The sequence below is a fragment of the Talpa europaea genome, assembly GCF_964194135.1.
Source record: "Talpa europaea genome assembly, chromosome: 10".
Classification (NCBI taxonomy): domain Eukaryota; kingdom Metazoa; phylum Chordata; class Mammalia; order Eulipotyphla; family Talpidae; genus Talpa; species Talpa europaea.
Genome location: NC_140077.1, coordinates 43602563 through 43623293, shown reverse-complemented (window position 1 = coordinate 43623293; position 20731 = coordinate 43602563). Strand labels below are relative to the sequence as shown.

General features: G+C 50.0%; 1 protein-coding gene and 1 pseudogene across 2 annotated transcripts in view; both read left to right on the top strand.

The window, feature by feature from the left end:
• LOC311178710 (paladin-like) overlaps window positions 1-19172 on the top strand; it is a 69891-nt pseudogene extending 50719 nt beyond the window's left edge. The window contains exons 11-12 of the transcript in view: window positions 17044-17199; window positions 19020-19172. The product of the transcript in view is annotated as a paladin-like (transcript). The remainder of the gene's footprint in view (window positions 1-17043; window positions 17200-19019) is intronic.
• A 65-nt stretch (window positions 19173-19237) lies between these two features.
• LOC311178709 (paladin-like) overlaps window positions 19238-20731 on the top strand; it is a gene marked incomplete at both ends in the record, with an annotated part of 146141 nt that continues 144647 nt past the window's right edge. The window contains 4 exon segments of the mRNA XM_084245449.1: window positions 19238-19291; window positions 19920-20048; window positions 20271-20387; window positions 20462-20617. Of these exon segments, the coding sequence (XP_084101575.1) occupies window positions 19238-19291; window positions 19920-20048; window positions 20271-20387; window positions 20462-20617 (456 nt within the window).

The following is a 20731-nucleotide window of genomic DNA, read 5'->3' as shown; positions in this document are numbered from 1 at the left end:
TTCTGTTTTATATAATTCTTACATCATTTTGCATTTTTGCACAATGTATATATTATCATTTTGGTTATATTCCCCATACAATTGCAGCCCCCCCTTATTTTGACCCTAGTCCTTCCTTTTCCCTTCTCTCTCTCCCTTCCCCTCATGGTGTGTCTCTGGTTTAGAGTTGCTTGTTGATTTTGATTTTTACTTTGTATTAATTAGTCTTTTTCCTGGTCCCTTATTTAGGTTTTCGAAATTCCTGCTATGAGTGAGACCATCCGGTATTTTTCTTTTTCTTTCTCACTTATTTCACTGAGTATGATCCCTTCTAGTTCCATCCAAGTTGCTGCAAACTGCATGTGTTTATAGCAGCACTATTTACAATAGCTAAGTTATGGAAACAGCCCAAATGCCCAAAAACAGATGAGTGGATCAAGAAGATGTGGTGCACATACACAGTGGAATATTACTCAGCAACCAAAAAAGATAAACACATGCAGTTTGCACCAAGTCTCTTTCTTACATGAAACAGCACTTCCTGCCCCATGAGGCTCTTCTCGCAAAGTAGTGGTTTTATACCCATGCTCTTCTGTCCCCACAGGGGCTTCCAGTTACCTCAAACCCCTCCTGCTTTTCTTACCTGGAGTCCAGTGTCGGGCTGCTCCTAAACAGACATTCTTGCTCTTCTCAGGAGGCTTCTGAAATGGTGTCAGCCTCCCCACACAACTCATCACTTCACTTCTGCTTCCTGCCCCGCCCCCTGCACACCCACCCTGTCTTCACCTCATAGGGCCCTGCTGACAGCCCTCGGGAAGCAAACTGAGGAGGGCCAGAGGCTCATCTGCCAAGCAGAAGTATTGGGGTGTGGGATGGGGCGAATAGATGAGGTTTAGGCTAGAGGAGCACACGGGACCAAGGACTTCAAGATTCAGCTCTGGGATGGAAGAAGAGGCCCGCGGGGGTGATCTCCCTGCTCTTGAGCCAGGGCGCTGTGGTGTGAGATGCAAGAGGCGACAGAGGGAAGGCGCTCACTGAGTGGGCTCGGGCTGAACAGCCTGGGCTGGGGCTGGCTTCGGTATCCACTACTGTGTGGCCTGGTAGCTTCTTTAGCCTCTCTGTCCCAGTTTCCCTTGTAAAAGTGGGGATAAAAATAGTTAGACCCATAGGCTATGAATATTCAGGGAGTGTAATGCAACCATGCCATGCCGGGGAGGTTCATCAACGCTTCAAGCAGCCGTGTTGGTGCTTTCATTTACCCGCTGTTTGCTGCTGCATTCACCACACTCCACACCACACAGCTCCACACCACGCTGCTCCACACCACGCCACCTCCAGCCCCTGGCTGAGTGCGCATGCACAGTGGGAGGCCAGAAGAGCCTGAGGCTTTTCCCTTTTCCTTACCCCACAATCCACCCCCTCAGGGTTTTCCACCACACAGTCCATACGCAAGTGTATACAAGTTTCCCTTGGCAAATACAAGCACTGCAGCCATGGCTCACAGAAGCAAACAGTTTACATCACAATATAAGTAAGTTCAGTTCTCCTAGGGGCGGAAAGATAAGGAAGTTACTGGTACCAGCAATGGGAGATCCCTGCCATCTGGCAATATACACGCCGATTTTGTGTCTGAAGATAATATTGTAGGTGGCAGCAGTGGCCTTCCAGGTTGTGAGGACCACACTCGCTTTGCCAGTAAAGAGGCATCACAGGGCTCTACATGTAGCAAGAGTGGCGAGTTCGTAATGTTACAGGGCAGGGAGAGGGGCACCCCAGACCCCGCAAACCTGCTTGCTCTAAATAGATTCTTCCATCTGCCACATCAACACAAAACCTGTGAGACTTTAATGAAAAGGAACTTTAATACAATTAGGAAACAATACAGGAAAGGCAAAGAATATAGTTTCTAAATCAAGTACCCAAGTTACCTGCCCTTTACTTCATGGGTAAAGTCCACCCGGGCAGGAGTGGCCCAGAGCAAGGCCCCTAAGCCTGTCACAAGTCCAAAGCACCTTCCAGTGGGGACCCACAGAAAAGGGTCAGAAACAACAAAGACAAGTTTGGAGGCAAAGAGCAAAATCAAAATCAAGAAAAAACTGCCATTTTCACCTCCCCAAGGGTCTCACCCATTTCTGATGCTTTTCCCTTTTACTTGCCACGACCAAAAGGCAAGCCCAGTTTCCTCACGTGTCTCCCTGCTCCATGTGCCTCCTCCAGGTCTCCTGGCTCCATCTTGCTTCCTTCCTTCCTCCCCACCTTCTGCAGCTTCTTCTCTTAGCTCCACCCTCCTTGGGGTGGGGCAGGGAACCTGGAATTTCCCCTTTTTCTGGGGACCACCCTGTGACAATAATAGGCCACAAAACATCACAAATGTCCCCTAAGGATTGCATTCTGATCTGCCATCCCAGGGTGGGTGACACTCACCTGTGGCGGCTACTGTGCAGTCACTGGTGTTATTTGTAAATTGGCCTCCAGGCCACGACCCCAAGGGGCGATCATAGCCACCCAGCGCATGTGGGGAGCCTTCACAGGCCAGGGCTATGCAGTTTGCTTCCGTTGATTGCCCAGTCACATGTTTTCAGGTGTGTCAATAGGAGAGATACGGCCTTTTCCAAATATGCAAGAGAGTCTTTAGTCAATAAAACATCATCCATGTAATGATACAGACGCGCTGAAGATGGCCTTTCCCACCGGGCCAGACCTGCTGCCACCAGCCCCTGGCACAGAGTAGGGCTGTGCAGGTATCCCTGTGGGAGCACAGTGAGTGTCCATTGCCGGCCTTCCCAGGTGAAGGCAACATGTCTTGACTCTTTGGAGCTGTCTCTATGGGGAACGAGGGGAAGCATTTGCCAAACCCGCTACAAAATGATCCATGTCTAGCTCATGGCTCAGACCATCTATTAAGTCTGCCCCTGAAGACACTGCAGCATGCAAGGGGGGAACTACTTTATTTAACTCACAATAATCCACTGTCATGCCAAGAGCCATCAGGCTTCTACACCGGCCACACCGCCGAATTGTAGGGGCTGCGGGCAGTATGCACAATGTCCACTTTCTCCAATTCCTATATTGTGCCCGTAATTTCCTTTGGCCTCCAGGCAACTGATATTGCTTGGTATTAGTCTCTCCCCTAGGGACTGACAGTCGTATGGGCGGATGCTTAGCATGTCCTCGCACCACTGCCTTTACCACATGCTCTCTAGGGCGAAACTCTCGGGCTGTGGTCACTAGCCACAAGCCACGTAGTACATCCACCCCCAGATGAACTCCAGCATGGAGGATACATACACTTTAGACTCTTTCAGTGGGTAATTGCCCAATCCCCAGGGATAGTCTCACTGTTGTCACCTTGATACTCTGGCCTCCACAGCCATCAATGTAACATGCAGACCCTTGAAATTTTTCTGGATCTCCATAGAGCAGATACATTCTGCTCCTGTGTCTACCAAAGCCTAAACTCTTTGCACGTTAGTTGGGGACAGTGAACGGCAAGGCCCACATGTAGGCTCCTGTCCCTGCCAGTCCCCTGCAGATGGGTTCCTTGGCCCTCACCTTATTCAAAAGTGATCAGGCCATCGCCCGAGGACGGGGTCAGCAGCAGGTGGTTTTCCAGGCACAGGGCTTGTGCCTGAGGCCTGGAGCCTCCAGGCTTCCCTTTAGCAGCAGTCCTTCTCATGGCATGAACCTCTGGGCTTCCTGCAGCTGCTTCTGTAATTCTTTTATTAACAAGTATGCATTGGGCTTTGCGTGTATTTTAGTGCCATCTGCACCTGCTCTCACTAAATCCGCCCCTTTGGTTATGGGTAGCTTCAACAGGTTCCGTGATGCCAAGAGGCTTCCTTGCCCTCCTTGGCATTCCTTTTGATTGTTCAACAATTACCCATATGCCTTTCTGAGTTTGAGAGCGCCGGCTCTTGACTTCACCCCAGCTAGCTATCATTGTTGTGACGTTGTGTATTTGATGTCCCACACAGGGTGCTAGAACTGCCATGAGGGATCCAAATGAGGATGAGGGGACACTCTCTAATACCAAATCTCTCATCCCTGCTGTGAAACACTTGTCATCAGTACCACTAGTATTCACATTGAACATGGCTGCCGCATCCCCAATTCCCAAAGTACCTGTACCAGCTCGGCATACGTCTGCCATCTGCTCACTGTCTCTGCACGTCTCCTGCGTCAGCCCATATTGTTCGTATGGCAGCCACTATCCATTCCAGCAGGGTGTGATCACCCTGGCCATACTGCCGGCTGTCTGCAGCCTCTGTCTCAAGGATGGGTGTAAAGTCACTGAGGCCAGTCTCTCCATCTCCTGTGATGTACAAATAATCCCATCTCCCTCAGGTCCCACAAACGTAGCAGCCAGACTGCCGATTGCTCCCCTGGTTTCTGGCAGAACTGTTTGCTCATGTCCACCAGTTCCGCCTGGCTGTATGGTCGGTATGTAGTAAATTCTGTCATGTGGGTGTTCAGCAGCCTCATCCCCAGGGGCCATAGGCTGCTGTCACTTCATTTTCTGAGTTACTGCTGGGCGGGCCCAGAGCATGGGACCAGCCTCCTTGTCCTCTCCAGAGGAGTCTGGCATCCCTGGAGTCGCAGGTTGGTTTGCCGCCTCCGGCTGAGACTCGGCCTAAGGGCAGCCTCCCTCTCCTCCCCTGAGAAGGAATCTGGTATCTTTGGAATGGTGGGTTATTTCTCTGAACTTCCTCCAAGAATCCTCAAACGTTGTTGCAGTTCCTGTGTCTCATCCCGTAGTTGCTGGATTCTGGATTGCTCTTTCTGGCTAGACTCTCTCAGAGTTGTGAGAAACACTGTAGTACCAGGAAGGCACAGAGCTGGTTCTCTATGATCGGAGCAGATGGGTAAAGGAGAGTCCTGGAGCCCTCGGTGGATTTCTCAGACTTTTACAAGTAGAGCAGCAACCAGGTACACGGCAGGCAGGGATGCTGGGGGCCAGGAGACCAGTAGGCCTCCAATGTCCCGGCAAGTCTTTACTCTGGCCTTCCCTGGCTTCTTTCTCCCCTTCTCTCTCCTGCCTCTCTCCTGCTTCTCTCTCTTTCCTCTGCTTCTCTTGGTGACTATCTCAATACTCCTTCCCTGCCTCTCTCCCCTACAGAAGTAAACAAGACAGCTTGCAACAACGTAACAACTGCAGGTGCCCCATCAGGCAGGGCAGTCCTAAAGATAGGAGGGCAGAAGAGCCTGAAAACCATTTACCCTGCACACCCCCATTCCATCAAGACATGGGGAACTACAAATCCCATGATCCCCAAAGGAAAGTTGCAAGGAACTAAGGGCGGAGTTAAGCAGCCATTTTCTCTGGCCTGGTGTTTATAACCAGCCATGTTGGGGGGGGGGTGCTTGGCTTCTGCTCTTGGCCAGGCAGGTTTGGTCTTGGCGGGTCACTTGGGATTCCAGGTTGGCGGAATGGGTAGGACTCATTTAAGAATTTATCTCCCTCTTTTCTCCCTGAGTTGTACATATCCTCATTTCCTCCTCCCTTGTAAATAAACCTTTTGTTAACTTTTTGTGTGTGCCTCCAGTGTAAGTTCCTTTGAAGCGTGCAGGTGAGGACCCACAGTCGGGCAACCCGTTTCAGAGCGGAGTTGTCCTGTAACAAGTACAGGGGTCTGTGTGTTGCATTGGTGGCTGTGAAAGCCGAGTGCTGGAGTAAACGCAGACAGAAAACCCTGAGGATTGGGTGATTATCCCCAAAGACAGAATTGCCAATCAGCCAGAGAAGGCCGGGAAGCCTGATGGCTCCTGGCGTGTGATGGCAGATGCTTGAGTGGTTATGAGCAGTGCCTTTGGCAGCAGAAGTGGTAGATCATCTGCTGGTGCCAATAATCGCCTTTTGCCACTAGGTTGGTGCCCTGCCTGGACTAATTTGTGTTGTTGTGTTGTGTCATTGATATTTTTTTTTGCGGGCCATGGCTGCAGTGTTTGTGTTTGTTAAAGGAAAATTGTATATATGCAGACTTTATACCAGAAAACCCTAAGGGGGTGGATTGTACGGTAAATAGTCTTCAGGCTTTTCTGCCCTCTTGCAGTTAGCGTTGCCCTGCCTGATAGGGCAGTCCTAATGCCATGTTGTTACATTTGTCACATTTGTTATAAGTTGTGTTGTTTACTTCTGTGTTCCCTGGCAGCAGTATTGAGATAGTCCCCAAGAGAAGCAGAGGCAGGAGATTGAAGGGGAGAAAGAATGCCAGAGAACCCAGAGTGAAGACCTACTGGGGGCTTGTGTGCCTGCAGAGCTCCTGGCCCTCCTGGCACCCCTGCCTGCAGTATACCTGGTTGCTGCACTACATTTAAAAGCTCAACAAAAGCCTGAGAAAGCTACTGAAGGCTCCGGGATTCCTCCTTTACCTGTCTGCATGGGATCTTAGAAAACCTGCTCATTGCCCTTCCTGGCGCTACATTACCCCACAGGGAGGTGCTTGCACAGAGCCGGGCTTTCATGGGTGTTAGTACATGTGACCATTCCCTCCTTCCTGAGCAGTGGGGAGAAAATTCATGTATTCAGACCTCCTTGTCCACTTCCTGCCCACACCTACATCCCGGCCCAGCCCAGGTTCTGAGCCCTAGACATGGGGTCTCCTGCTCCCCCTTTATGAAGAAAACCAGAGTCTGCACTGGTTCCCAGCCTCTTCCCAGCCTTCACCAGCATTTGCAACCACTAGTGGGTGAGCTGTATTGGGACCCTGCCGGGGAGAGCTCTGGGTGAGATCCAGGGTCTTCATTCCTTATTTTACCTGAGGTCTGAGCAGGTAAAGTTTCCATGGGTTGATTGACTCACAGGAAACTTCTGGGGGGCAAAATTACACAGGTCCCAGGTGGGTAAGTGGGGTTAAGTGGGGGGACTGTTCTCATACATTTACCCTCCAAATGCACATGTGACAGGAACAAATAGCCACAGCCCCAGACCACGTGTGATACCATGGATTGCTCATCCCCTGCGGTTATGGTCCCCTCTTGTGTCCCCCACTCTTGTGGCAAAAGGAGCTAATGCTGCCCTCTGGGAACCCACCTCATTTCTTTCCTGCAATGTGCTCCCTCCCCCCGTAGCAATTACAAATTTTTTTTTTTTTTAAGATTTATTTCCTCTTCAAGCATTGAAAACTTTTTTTTTAAAAAAGATTTATTTATTTATACAAGAACTGATGTACAGGTGCAGGAGGGTGAGAGGATTCACCAGAAACAGAGCAGGAAACAGAACAGGTAGACTGACCGAAAACACTGCTGAGGGGAGCAGCGGGCGAGACAGGAGAGGTCTGCTGCGCCATGTGGGTATCTCACGCTGCAGAGGCTACGGACAGCTTCACGGCGCTGCACTTAACCTGCTGAGCCACCAGGGAGGCCCAGCAACTGCAAACTCTTAATCCCCTTCTAGATTCTATCCTGGCCTGACACTGATCTGAGGCTGTGAGGAGTTGAGTTCTGACTGTGCTCAGAAGACAGATTTAAATTTAAATTCTCTTCTGCAGGAAGAGGAAAGTGAGGCAGGGGAACAGGTTTTAATCCCAGCTTCTCTGGAGACTCCCTGAGTGGCTCTTGCCAGTGGAATATTAACCCCTTCCTAGGTTGGTGTCCTCATGTATAAGGGCAGACTTTTGAGATTTCTAAGAATCCTTAGATGCTTAGTGATGAAATGTGCATTTAGCAGGTTTCCAATGAAGTGTCCACTGGCCAAGAAATGCTGGTGTGGGCAACATGAAGGGGCAGTGAGGCGAGGAGGTTTACAACTACTGTTTCGGGCCTATGTGACTGATGACAGCTGTTTTCTCCAGCTGTAACTTAGCACTTGAAATGTGCTTGAAGTGCAGTTCTTCCTCAGAGGCAAGTATTCTAACAGAGCACAATTTGTTCCATTGCCAGACACCATCTGCATGGTTTATTATTAATAGTTTTTTGAGGTACCGTTCACACATCATGCCATTCATCCATTTCAAGTGCACAGTTCAGTTGTATATTTACAGAGTGGTGCAACAACACGTTTCAGCACGTGTTCATCACTCCCCAAAAGACACCGGACCCCAATGGCCAGCCACTGCTCATTTCCACCCCACACTATATCTGTACTTTTTGTCTCGATGGATTTTCTGCTTTCGGATAGTTTGTATTAATGAAATCATGCAAGATGTGACCTTTGGCAGCTGGCTCCTTTCCTGTGGCAATACTGTCAAAGTTCACCTACATCATAGCATCTGTCAGCATTTCGTATCTTTTCAGGATTGACTAATATTCTGTTGTAGGGACATACGACATTTTGTTTCTCTTTCATCACTCGAGAGACATTTAGGTGGTTTCCAGTTGTGACTGGAAGATTCTGGCACATGATTTTGGGTGGAGGCAGGTTTTCATTCTGGATATGTACTCAGAGTGGGGGTGTTGGGCCATGTGGATTTGTTATTCCTGAATGGAAGGTTCACATCTTTTCTTATTCTGGAAGACAACTTGATCATCATCCCTTCACTTATTCCATCTCCACCATTCTCTCTAATTTTGCCTTTTGGAATGCCAGTTAGAAATCTATTCTTTTTCTTATTTTCTACTTTTTGTCTCTTCAAAGCATATTTATTCTATAATATTTGATATCCCCCATCTGGAGACCCCCTCACACTCCTCTGGCCTTCTCTTTGGGTTTAGTGTATGTATATATCCGTGTGTATATATATTTACACACACACACACACACTCACACACACACACTAGTGCCTCAACAGTAAAGCACGAATAAGCCTGTTTCCCTTTCTCTTATCTACAGATTGTGGGGTCCAACTTACAGATCTTTGTTAAGATAATTTTTACTTTCATGTTTTATTTCTTATAAACATTTTATTTCATTCTGTTCAAATGTCATGACTATGTTTTCTACTCCTTTGAACATTTTTAAAAGCATTCAAACATAGTCATTTACATTTTTATACATAGTCATGCCAGTATCTAAATCTTTGGTGTAGCTCATTCTTTATGCTATTTTATCAGCTGAATATCCCCTCCTGGTGGCTTCTATCCTTAAGTGTTTTGTGTATAAGTTTAGATTGTGAGCTTATGCTGGGCTGCTCTTTATCTGTGGGAATCCTGAAAAGCCTGGGTAGAGAATATTCCTTCAAAGCAGGTTTGCATTTGCTTTGGTGAGGCACCTCCCAGTTTTACCAACCTACCTATTTATGTTAATTTTTTGGCTTGTCATATATTCTGACCCATAAAAATAGCATAAATTTGAACTTCAAATGCAGGGAAGGTAGGTCTGTGACTATAAAGTTTTAGGAGAAACTCTGTCCTTCCCCTCAGATTTGAGACTGAGATAAGCAAGTGTCTTCTCTGTGTCCCTTTTCCAGTAAATAGATCTGTTTCTAGTTTACCCTTCACTGATGTTATTGGTGCTTTGAGAATTTATTTAGGCTTTATGTGAGATGATCACAGCTTCAATATTCCCCTACCCACCCCCTCAAGTCCTATTGCTTGTTACTCCTGTGGTCGTGATAACCTGAGGCTCTGGGTTTTCTGGATACCAAGTGCCCCTGGGCAGCCAAAGGTCTACCTGTTCTTTGGCTTCTGCTTCTTGGAATTTCCCTTACTCATTTCCAATTTTATACAACCAATTTTTTCTGATACATGCCATATATTTAATCTAGTCTTTCCAGGTATTTTATAGCAAGGGAGATTTTAAGCGATATTTATTCCATAATATTTGATGTCCCAAATTTTATTTACTCAACACATGTTTATTGAAAAAATATGGAAGGAAATAAATGTTTATTGATTGCCAACTCTTTGCTATTCTATTCTTTCTATTTTATTCTAAAATATTCAAAAGACTGATAATTTTATTTATTTTTAGAATTTTTATTTTTTAACCCATTGTTCATTTTTTTTTGCAACAGAATAATTTTGGTTTTATTTTATTTTATTCTAGAAATTAGTACTCATGACAAAAATTTTATTTTTTTTGAAGTTGCATATTATTTATTTTTAAAAATATTTCAATTTTTAAATTTTTTTTTTAATTTTTATGTTATCCATAAAATTGCACCCCCTTACTTTGACCCATATCCCTCCTTTCCCCGCCCACCCCCCATAGTGTGTCTCTGGTTCATAGTTGTTTGTTGATTTTGATTTTTTCTTTCTTACAGTTATTCTTTTTCCTGGCCCCTTATTTAGGTTTTCTAGATTCCTGCTATGAGTGAGACCATCCAGTATTTTTCTTTTTCTTTCTGGCTTTTTTCGCTGAGCATGATCCCTTCCAGCACCATCCATGTTGCTGCAAATTGCATGTGTTTATCTTTTTTGAATGCTGAGTAATATTCCATGGTGTATATGTACCACATCTTCTTGATCCAGTCATCTGTTTTGGGACATTTGGGTTGTTCCCAAAGCTTAGCTATTGTAAATAGTGCTGCTATAAACATAGGGGTGCAGGTTCCTTTGGATTTAACATTTCTGTGTCCTTTGGGTAAATACCTAGGAGTGGAATTGCCAGATCATATGGAAGCTCTATTTTTAGTAGGGTGAGGAAACTCCACACAGCTTTCCATAGTGGTTGGACCAGTTTGCACTCCCACCAGCAGTGTAGGAGAGTTCCTTTCTCTCCACATCCAGCCAACATTTGTTGTTGCTAGTTTTTTTAATATGTGCCATTCGCACTGGTGTAAGATGGTATTTCACTGTAGTTTTGATTTGCAAACAATATTTGCTTCCACCCCCAAGCCCCTCAGGTGTAGTCCCCATAGACTTTTCTTCCCGTGCACCATCACCACAGTCCTCTGTGCTCCTCCGTCCCTCCCTCTGATCCCTCTCCCTCCTCCTCCCCTGCAGTATGTCTCTGATTTAAAATCATCCGTTTTTGCTTTGTTGTGTTTTGTATTGTAATTTTTTTACACCGATGTCTTATTTGGTCCCCCTATATTCCTGCCATAAGTGAAATCATGCGACAGTTTTTGTTTTCCTTTGGGCTTATTTCACTGAGCTAATTCCTTCTAGCTCCATCCACATTGCTGTGAATGTGGGACTTGGGGGGCTCAGGAACATGCAGCTCATGCTGCCTGCTATGACATGAGCAGCCAGTCCTCGGTCCTTGGAGTCTGGAGCCTTCTGCCAGGAAACTATGGATTATCCTACAGGGGTGACCCCCAGACCCTTCATAGCCCCTTAGTGTCAGGCCACATGGATGGTGCCGATAGAGAATGCATTCTGCGAGAGGAGGGCACAAGAGTCTGATGGACGCTACAGTGAAGGGAGAATATAAGAGGACCCATGGGCCTGGTCACAAATATTATCTCCCAAGTGGTATGAGAGGTGTTAGGGAGGGCAGCAGGAGGGAGACAAGTGTCCCTAATCTCACTTGGGCTGCTCATGCTCCTGCATACAGTCAGAGGAAGGGTCAGGGTTCCCAGAGCTGATGCACAGGCCTGGGAGCTCAGGTTGGATGGCAGCTTTCTCTCTTCCTGACCCCGCGTGACCCACAGCCCACACGACCCTGGGCTCTAAACCATGTCTTGTGTTTGGCTTTCTGGAACATTTTCACTCTGACAATGGTGCACCGAAGTCACTCCCCAGGGGCAAGTGTCCCCCCCACCCCCTGCTCATACCTCAGTCAGGCTCTTAGGTCACTGGGTGTGGCTGCCTCAGGCCAGAGCTCCTTTCTCAGCTGCTCTCTGGGGCCTGTGGCTGGAGAGGTATGTGGGCCTATTTTGAACATTCAGGGGAGGACAATCACTTCCGAGTGGAAGGACCCTTCCTCTTGGCCAACTGCAGTGGACTCAGGGACTCACATAGCTCGGGATTCCTGGTTTTGCAACCTGTAACCTGCAATCTAGAGTTTATTCCAGTTTTGGTTCTTTACAGTATATTTTAATTCCTTTAGCACTTTTCTCTCTCTGTGACCTTCCTATGGCAGTCTTTACCCTCTGCCCAAGGCTCAGCTCCACTGTCCTAAGTAGCCATGCAGGGTCTGATTCAAGGGCCTTTGGAGGGTTTTCTGACCCTGTTCCCATCCCAGAAACCTCCCAGCTTCCCAGCGCTGACTTGGCTCATTGGATGGAGGCCTTGCCAAAAATCATATCCAGGAGGCCTTTGGACAGTAAATGTAGGGTGGTACAGGGCCTGGCTGGCCTCAGCTGCTTGGAGTTATACAAAGAACAGAAGTGGCTGAGGTGGGCGGGTGACTAATGTGACCTTGGAGGGTGTCACCTTCAGCTGTCGGGTGAGATGATGTATATCAAGCCTCATGCAGATCCCAAGCCTGGGCAACCCTGGACGCTGGTATCCTTCGCACCATCCAGTTGGGTCTGCAGGGGTGATTTTTACTGAGATCCCTGGTCTTAAGCAGAGACCTGCAGTCTCCTGAAAGCTGGCAATGGGTTCCAGGCACCTTGGGGAGCTATTATGTGCTACAAGGAACTATTATGAAGCTAATAATTTGTTGAGAATTGATGGGCTTTCAGAACCCATAAGAGCTTGGAGAACATGGATTTTAGTATCTGAAGAGCTGACTCTGAGACCCAGCTCTGCCAGTCACTGTGTGAGCTTGAGCTGGTTACTGAACTTCTCTGAACCTCAGTTTAAGTCTCATCTATAAATGGGACTATTATCTACCCGCAGTGGTTACATGAAAAGTGAGTAAAATAAATTTTAACCTGACTTTGGGTCCTAAGGTAGGGAGAAGTTATCCCTGGCCGGGTCATGCTCAGAGTATCTAGCCCCGAGAAGGCTGAGCTGAAGGAACCGGCCCTTAACAGCAGCCTGCCACACTTCACTTGCTTCATAAACATCATTGTTGTTTTGTTGACAGGAGGAGCTCTGTCCTTGGGGACCTTTTCACTCAAGTCTGGGTCCATCAGCCATGGTGGTGACGGTCCTTTTGGGCACTCTGTTGGAGCTGGCGGGGTTTGCTTTGCCAGCACCGCGCTGCCAAGCCAAGTCTGGCCTGCAGCTCCTCACACTGGTGCCAGGTAGATATTTTCTTATGTGATCCCTAATCCATACACACTTCCTGGGGATGGAGCCAAACTCTTAGAGGAACCATTTTGCCCCCTGGAGAGAACTGCTCACTCAGTGTGGAGGCTCAGGGAGGGGAGTTCCATGCCGTTCAATGCAATACACACCCAATGGGTGCCAAGCTCTGGTGCGACAAAACCTGAGCAAAGCAGCACCCTGCCCGTGAGGAAGTTATAAGAAATGCTTCAATAAGTAGTATATGTCTTTCTCTAGATCGTGATAGGGGATCCCCTAACACTACAGCAGATTAAGAACCCATAATGCATACAAGCATTCATTGATCCTGCAAACATTTATAAAACTTCTATGTTGCAGATTATATGTCAGATGCTTCAGAAAGGTAAAATAGAGATTTCTTCATGATTATTAGTCCAATTTTGTTCACCAATAAATAATTTCAGTGCACGGGGCCCACAGACTTTTGCCCAAGGCACAGATGTGGACCTATGAGGGATGAATTGTTTGGGGGTGGGAAAGTAGGGGCATTTCACAGAGGGGTGACTGCTGAGAAAGGAATGAAAGGAAGCACCAAGGCATTCTGAGGAGGTGGGGGTGTGGAGAAAATTCCACAGACTGAGGAGCTGGCCTGTGCAAAGACCTGGGGGCTGAGTCATGGACTTGTTGGGGCTCTGAGGAACCACAGAGGTGACCTCATCCTCCGTTCATGGTGTAGAGTGCGAGAGTGGAAGGGACCGCCTAGAGCCATCTTGCCACATTGCTGCCAAGGTTTGACCTGATCTCCTAACCTCTCAGCTGGGTTTTTTACTTGGTATGAAAAAACTAGACATTAGACAAAACATCCTCACCACTTGAATCACAAGAGGTTCACATCCAGGCCATGTGAGTTTAGTTCAAAGTTTAAAGGAAAAGCAGAGCTGGAAGGCTGAAGCTTACTGGGTTCTGTGCCAGGTACACAGCTGGTGCTCCATAAATGCTCGTAGCCTTCTCCATGGCCAGATAGTGGGTAAAGGCCTTTCCCTTTTTTGGAGGACATGTGAATGGCAGCTTTTTAAAAAAAAATATTTTATTTTATATAATCTTACATCATTTTTCATCTTTGCACAATGTTTGCATTTTCAGTATGGTTATATTCCCCATACAATTGCAGCCCCGCCTTATTTTGACCCTAGTCCTTCCTTTCCCCGCCTCCTCCTCCCCCCACCCCCCCGTAGTGTGTCTCTGGTTTATAGTTGCTCGTTGATTTTGATTTTTACTTTGCATTGAGTAGTCTTTCTCCTGGTCTCTTATTTAGGCTTTTTAAATACCTGCTATGAGTGAGACCATCTGGTATTTTTCTTTTTCTTTCTGGCTTATTTCGCTGAGCATGATCCCTTCCAGCTCCAACCATGTTGCTGCAAACTGCATGTGTTTATCTTTTTTGATTGCTGAGTAATATTCCATGGTGTATATGGTAAATGGCAGCTTTTAACTCACAATGAGTTAGAGCTGGGGCTTGTGAAAGCTCTGTGCAAATGGACGATGGGAACTTCACTGGGAAGGCTGTGGTACCATGTTGCCCCCATTTGAAAGGGGGTGGATTAACTGATCAAATGGAGATTCATCTCTAACGAGTGTGTCCTTTGAGTGGGGGCAACGAAGGAGCCTTCTCCGTCCCTCAGGGCATTCAGGTTTAGGGGCTGAGCAGGACGCAGAGCTGCCCACAGTGCTATATGTTGCCTGGTCTGCTCCTGGCTCTAAAGTTTCCGGATGTATGTCTGGTGTCGTGGGTGCCCATCAGAGGTGGTCGATAGGTATTTCTAGTCTCATTTTCCAAATTTAGAAAGAGAAGGATCACAAAATCACCATAGCCTTGGAGGGTGTTGGCCTTGGGTGAGGGGAGAGAAGTCCCCACCCCCATGTGCCGTTTTACTCAATTCCACAACAGACTGTTCCCTCAGTACAATGAAAATACATAGAAATAGAATAACAGTCTCGGTTGTTATTGATAGAAACCTGTCATATGGTAGATGAATATGATAATATGATAGAAACCTATCATTAAAATGTACATGCTTATGTTATATATTTTATATACAGATAGTTTTATTCCCATATTATTATGAATTATAATTATGTGTTTAATGTTATATATGGTATACATTTTATACATCTAGCATATAATTTTTTTTTTAAATTAATTTATTTATTTATTTATACAAGCACTGGGTACAGTCAGAAGCGCGGGAGGGTGAGAGAATTCACCAGAGCCAGAGCGGGGAGCAGAGCGGGCAGAAGGACCGAAGTACACTGCTGAGAGGAGCAGCGGGCGGCAGGAGAGGTCTGTGCGCCACGTGGGACCCTCCTCCGGTGGCCGGGGAGCAGCCAGGGTTCAAACTGGCGCTGCAGAGGCTGCGGGCATCTTCGCAACCCAGCGCTCAACCGCTGCGCCACGGGGGAGGCCCTAGCATATCATTTTTTATACATTTCACAGTATATAATATATACATATACTGAAATGTAGATTACAAATATAAAAGATGTAAAAATATACCTTAATAGGTATATTTGTTGTATTTCAGAAACAAGGAATACTGTATCCTAAAGCTTTCACCCTTTTGGGCACTACATATCCTACTACACAACCATGGTTGACTCACACCTCAGTGTGAGTGAGGAATTTAAAAACAGGTTTTACTCTCACCAGCTTTCTAAATCCTAACTCTGTGCCTGCCCTTTTATAGAACCTTCCAGCGACTGCCGAGAGCCCTCTGGACAGGCCAGACGCCTCCCCACGACCCTCGTGGATTCAGAAGGGGGCCTCTCAGCACTGCTCTTCCTGCCAGTCCCTCAGCCTCTGCTTTCCATCCTGGTCTCGTTTCTGATCCTTCCACCAACCATGCAGTTCCTTGTGTCTGAGATGCCCTCCCCTTTTCCTCTCACCACACCTGTGCCTGTAAGACTTGGCTGAGAAATCAGGTTTATTCAAAGATTGTCCTTGTGTCCTCCTAGGCACAATCACCGTGCCTGCGTCTACTCCTCACCCAGCAGGTCACCCCACCCTGGCACTCCAGACTCCTTGCCTATGGCCCTTCCTAGGCAGCAAGCTCAGAACACACAGACTGCTGTGCCATGGTCGCCTCTGGACGCCAGTGTTCAGCACACGGTGGAGAGACATGTCCAAGTGATGGTAGAACTGAACATGAGTTGGAGGTAGAGAGGGAGAATCTGTGTCTTAGGCGTGAGGGAGTCAGTCCTCTGACTGGTTAGAACCAGACCGAGAGGCACCGGCTCCAGCATTTTGCAGATTTGGCCCATTTTAAAGGTTGGCCTCACCCCTGGCTTCCCAGCCCCAAACCTTATTGTGTCCACAAGTCAGAACCCCCATGGCCTACCCTGGAAGACCCTCTTGTGGCCCCTCCTGGCCAGGGAGCAGAGCTCTCACCACCCCAACGCCCGGAGGCCTGGACTTTTCTCTAGCCCCGGGAGGGTTGGGGACCAGGAAGGAGATATTCTTCCTTGGGGTGACAGAAAGTTGGCCAGAAGGCCCCTACCTTGTGGTTAGAACTGGACATCCTGTCCAGGGCCCCTTGGACCATCCTCAACCCTCAGGTACGAGGGAGGTTGTGTGCCTGGAGCTTTCTCCTGGCAGCCTGTCCTTGTCTGGTCTCCCTTCAGAACGGAGCAGTGGTTAGAATTTCATGAGGAAATACGGATTCAGGGAGGCTGACCACCCCCCAGGTTGGAGGTGGCTTCTTCCTGGCACCAGTACACCTAATGGCCTTTCCTGTAACCTGGATGGGGCAGTGTCCCTCCCATTGCCATCTGAATCCACCCTCCGTCCCTGCCCTGGTGCTGAGGGCAGCAGGGGGTGTGAGTGTGCGAGTAGTGAGTGTGTGTGTAGTGTGTGAGTGTGTGTGTGTGTAGGGTATAAATGAGTGTGCATGCAGTGTTTGAGTGCGCTGTGTGTGAATGGGGGTGCCTGTGGCATGGGGTATCTGTGTGTGTGGGGCATGTGTATGTGAGTGTGTGTGTTTTACGCGTGAGAGTTTCATGAGAGTATGTGATGTGTGCATGTGCGATGTGTGGGGTGACCCCCAGACTGACTCCTGTACTGTCCTCCAGACAAAGGCAGCCAAGGTGGAGCAGGAGGCCCGGAGACTGCGTCTGCGGAGTCTGCAGTACCTGGAGCGCTCTGTCCACCTGGTGCTTCTCAACGCGCATCTCCACCTGGAGAAGGCGCAGTCCTGGCAGAGGCCGTTCAGCACCTGGATGCGGGAGGTGAGAGGCGGGAGGCTGAGGCGCAAGGGGCGGCTGCCGGAGGGGCCAGGTCATTCCCGTCCGCTGCTGAGACTTCCACGTGGCCCGGCGTTTCTCCTGTTTCACTTTGGGGCTCAGCACTGTGTCTGTGCGGGACAGGTTGTTCATCTCAGCTTGAAGAGTAAATGCGTGCACGGGGAGGCGCGAGGGGACCTGGCAGTCCACCAGGTACTGTGCCTGCTGGGCTCCTGCTGTGCGCATCTGCCAGGTGCCTCTGGCTGGCTGTTGTGCCCGGTCCTCAGGGCAAGCTGGTGTGGTGGCTCAGCTCCGGCCAGCTGCCCTCTGTGACCTTCGACAAGTGCATTGGTCTAGCCTACTCTCCTCAACATTAAAATGGAAATAACGTTGATACCGTAGCGTGACCTCATGAGATTTTGGGGGGATTCCGTGAGGTCAGTGTTGGGCTGTGGTGAGCAGGACTGTCTTCGGGGCAACTGTTGCTCCTGTTATGCAGGGTGACCGAGCACAGAGAGGTCAGTACTTGCTCACGGTCAGTGTGAGAGCCAGGTGATTGGTTCTAAAGCCCCCGATGTCTGTCCTGAGACACCTTCCTTAAGGTCCTCTTGATCATTGCCCTCTGCTCAGCCTCTGGCTCTCCTGCTTGGCCGCCAGTGTTTTCGGAGGTAGAGCTGCCACCTCCACACCTAGGCTAGAGGTCAGAAGCGAGGGTTCCAGTTCTCGGCCGTGCGGCCTGTAATTACCCTCCTCCAGGAAGCTGGCCCTTCTGACCTCACCACCCAGTCCTGGCAGTTCTAATCTGGACTCCAGGCTGGAATTATCTCCCCTGGGGCAGACGGTCAGGGGGTGCTCACCCCAGCCAGACTGAGGATGGGAGCCTGTAGGGGCCTTAGGCACGACTGCCAGTGGGTTCAGAGCTGCGAGGGAGGCCACGGCAGTGTCCAGGGGCAGAGATGGTGGTGACTGGGCAGTTGTGCTGAGGATGAGCCTTCAGGTGGTTGTTTGTGGGTCAGTGAGACCTGATGGGGTGTTAGGCCACCCTTTTGAGCAGCCCAGGCTCAGCCTCCCCTTTGATCTCCTGTGTGGTGTTGAGGTGGTAGGGGAACGAGGATACTTTTGGGGGTTCTTCTTGGAGAATGAAAAGCTGGGGAACCATGGGTGGGGATGGGGTGCTTGATCCCCTCTTTCCTGGAGATGAGTGGAGGGTGAGGGTTGCCTGGAGACCTTTGTACTGAGTGAAGCCTTTGTCCTTCCTACCACTTCCAGGATGGTGGGGAGAAGAGGCAGATTGGTGCGTGGTTGGGGTCTGGTGCCAGAGCCTGGGCTGCTGGGCAAAAGGTTGGTGTGGAGAGGTTCCAGCTAAACCCCTGGGCAAAGGCCCACAGTAGGCCAGCCTGGGCCACAGTTCACACTCAAGGGGCTCTTGCTGCCTCTTGCTTCCCCACTGCCCGCCCTGCCCGGCCCCCTGGGCTCCTGTGGCCAGTGCTCCTGAGTGTCGAGTGAGTGTCTGGCTGACACAGCCTTGATTGGCCCCCGTGCGACTCCCCATTTCCTTACTGTGTGAGTGAATGCTGTGCTGAGCCTCCTCAGGAGGCCCGGGAGGAAGAGACACATCCCTGTTAGAAGGAACGTGAGGCTCAGTGCAGTTAACAGAAGTCAGCTCAATCAGGTCGCTTAGCTGGGGGGGGGGGGGGGGGACACTGGCCCTCGTCTTGCTCAGAGCCCGCAAGGGGAGGCTGCCCTGGTGAAGGGGGGAGGGTGACCTGTCATTCAGGTCACCCTGCCTCACCTGGAGCGCTGGCCCCTCTCTGCTTTACTCCCAGGTGGCATCGAAGGCGGGAGTTTACGAGAACCTCCACCAGTTGGGCTTCCCTGAGCTGGAGCTCATGGAGGACCCGCCCTTCTCTGGGCTGTGCTGCTGGTGGCAGGGGCAGAGCTGCAGCCCTGAGGCCTTGACAGCAGGGGACTTCCTATAGGAGGGGCTCCTCCTGCCCCTGCCTCCTCCCACGCTGGTGTTCCCGGTGCTCTTCCCAGGGTGGTCATGAGGAGGCAATTCCTCTCCCCCCAGAGGGACTGGGGTGGGGACCTCTTTTATGTAAGACCTTTTTGTGGGACAGTTGGCACAGTCACACCTTGTAAATGACATGGCCTCCCGGAAGAGGGGCGTGTGTGTGTGTGTGTGTGTGTGTGTGTGTGTGAGAGAGAGAGAGAGAGAGAGAGAGAGAGAGATGCCTTGCAGATGGGCTGTCTGGGCTGCCCTTAGCCGGTTAAGGAGGTCACACCCCAAATTGCCAGCCAAGCTCCGGGCTACTTCCCTCCTCCTCTGTCCCCTTTTACAGCAGCGCTGAGGGCCCTGGTGCAGGGCAGGCAGGCTGCAGGTAATTTCCTTCCCTTTCTGTCCCTCCCTGCTGGGCCACTTGGCTTCTCCCCTTTTGCTGTCTGAGTACTGCCCTTGGGCTCTGGCTCCCTGGGGAGTGTATGCAGTTTGGGGGGGTGTTCCCTGGCAGATGAAAGAAGGCCCCATCACGGGGCCCTTCTCTGACCCCACTGGGCATCAGGTCCTGCTTGGCTCTTGCTTTGGATGTCCTGGTCCGAGTTTCCCTCCCCCTCATTCCTGCTCCAGGCTTGATGGGTGTCATTTGGCCTCCCCTACCTTGCGGTTGGGGGAGCTTGGGATGGCCCTATGACCCTGAACTCCTGTCTTTTTCCGCCTTGGGCTGCAGTACCCGCTGGCCTTTGCCATCAGTTTCAGCCGCTGGCTGTGTGCCCACCCTGAGCTGTACCGTCTGCCTGTGACGCTGACCTCAGTGGGGCCAGTGGCCCCCAGGGACCTCATGGCCGAGGGCTCCCTGGTGAGTGTGGCTGGCTGGCTGGGAGGATGGGAGTGGGCGTGGGCTGGTCTTTGAGCCTCAGCCTCCTCTTCTGGAGAGTGGGGGCCATCCCTCTTCTCCTTGGGCAGTGGTAAAGCTCCTAGTGTGCAAAAGGAGCCGGTCCCACCCCTTCCTGCCCCTCTGGGACCAGGCTCTGGACCCGTGTCAGCGGGTGTGGTCCCAGGCTTGCTGCTCTCCCCGCAGAAGGTGGACGATCTCGTCTCCCCAGACGCACTCGGCACTCTGAGAGAGATGGACGTGGCGAACTTTCGGCGGGTGCCCCGCATGCCCATCTATGGCACGGCCCAGCCCAGTGCCAAGGTAACCATCCTAGAGGCCTGGGGTAGGAGCAGGAGGGTCGAGCCCTTTCACTGACCATATTCCTGTCCCCCCAGGCCCTGGGGAGTGTCCTGGCCTACCTGACCGACGCCAAGAGGAAGCTGCGGCACATCGTGTGGGTGATCCTGAGGGAGGAGGCCGTGCTGGAGTGTGATGGGCACACCCGCAGCCTGTGGCAGCCTGGGCCCCCCGTAACGCCTGACCAGCTGGAGGTGAGCCCTTCTGCCTTCTGCACACCCCTTCCTCGGAGGCCGTCTGGGGCACTGGCCTGTGAGGATCTTCAGAAGGTTTGCTGCTCCTGCTGTACTGATGGAGAAGCCGAGCCC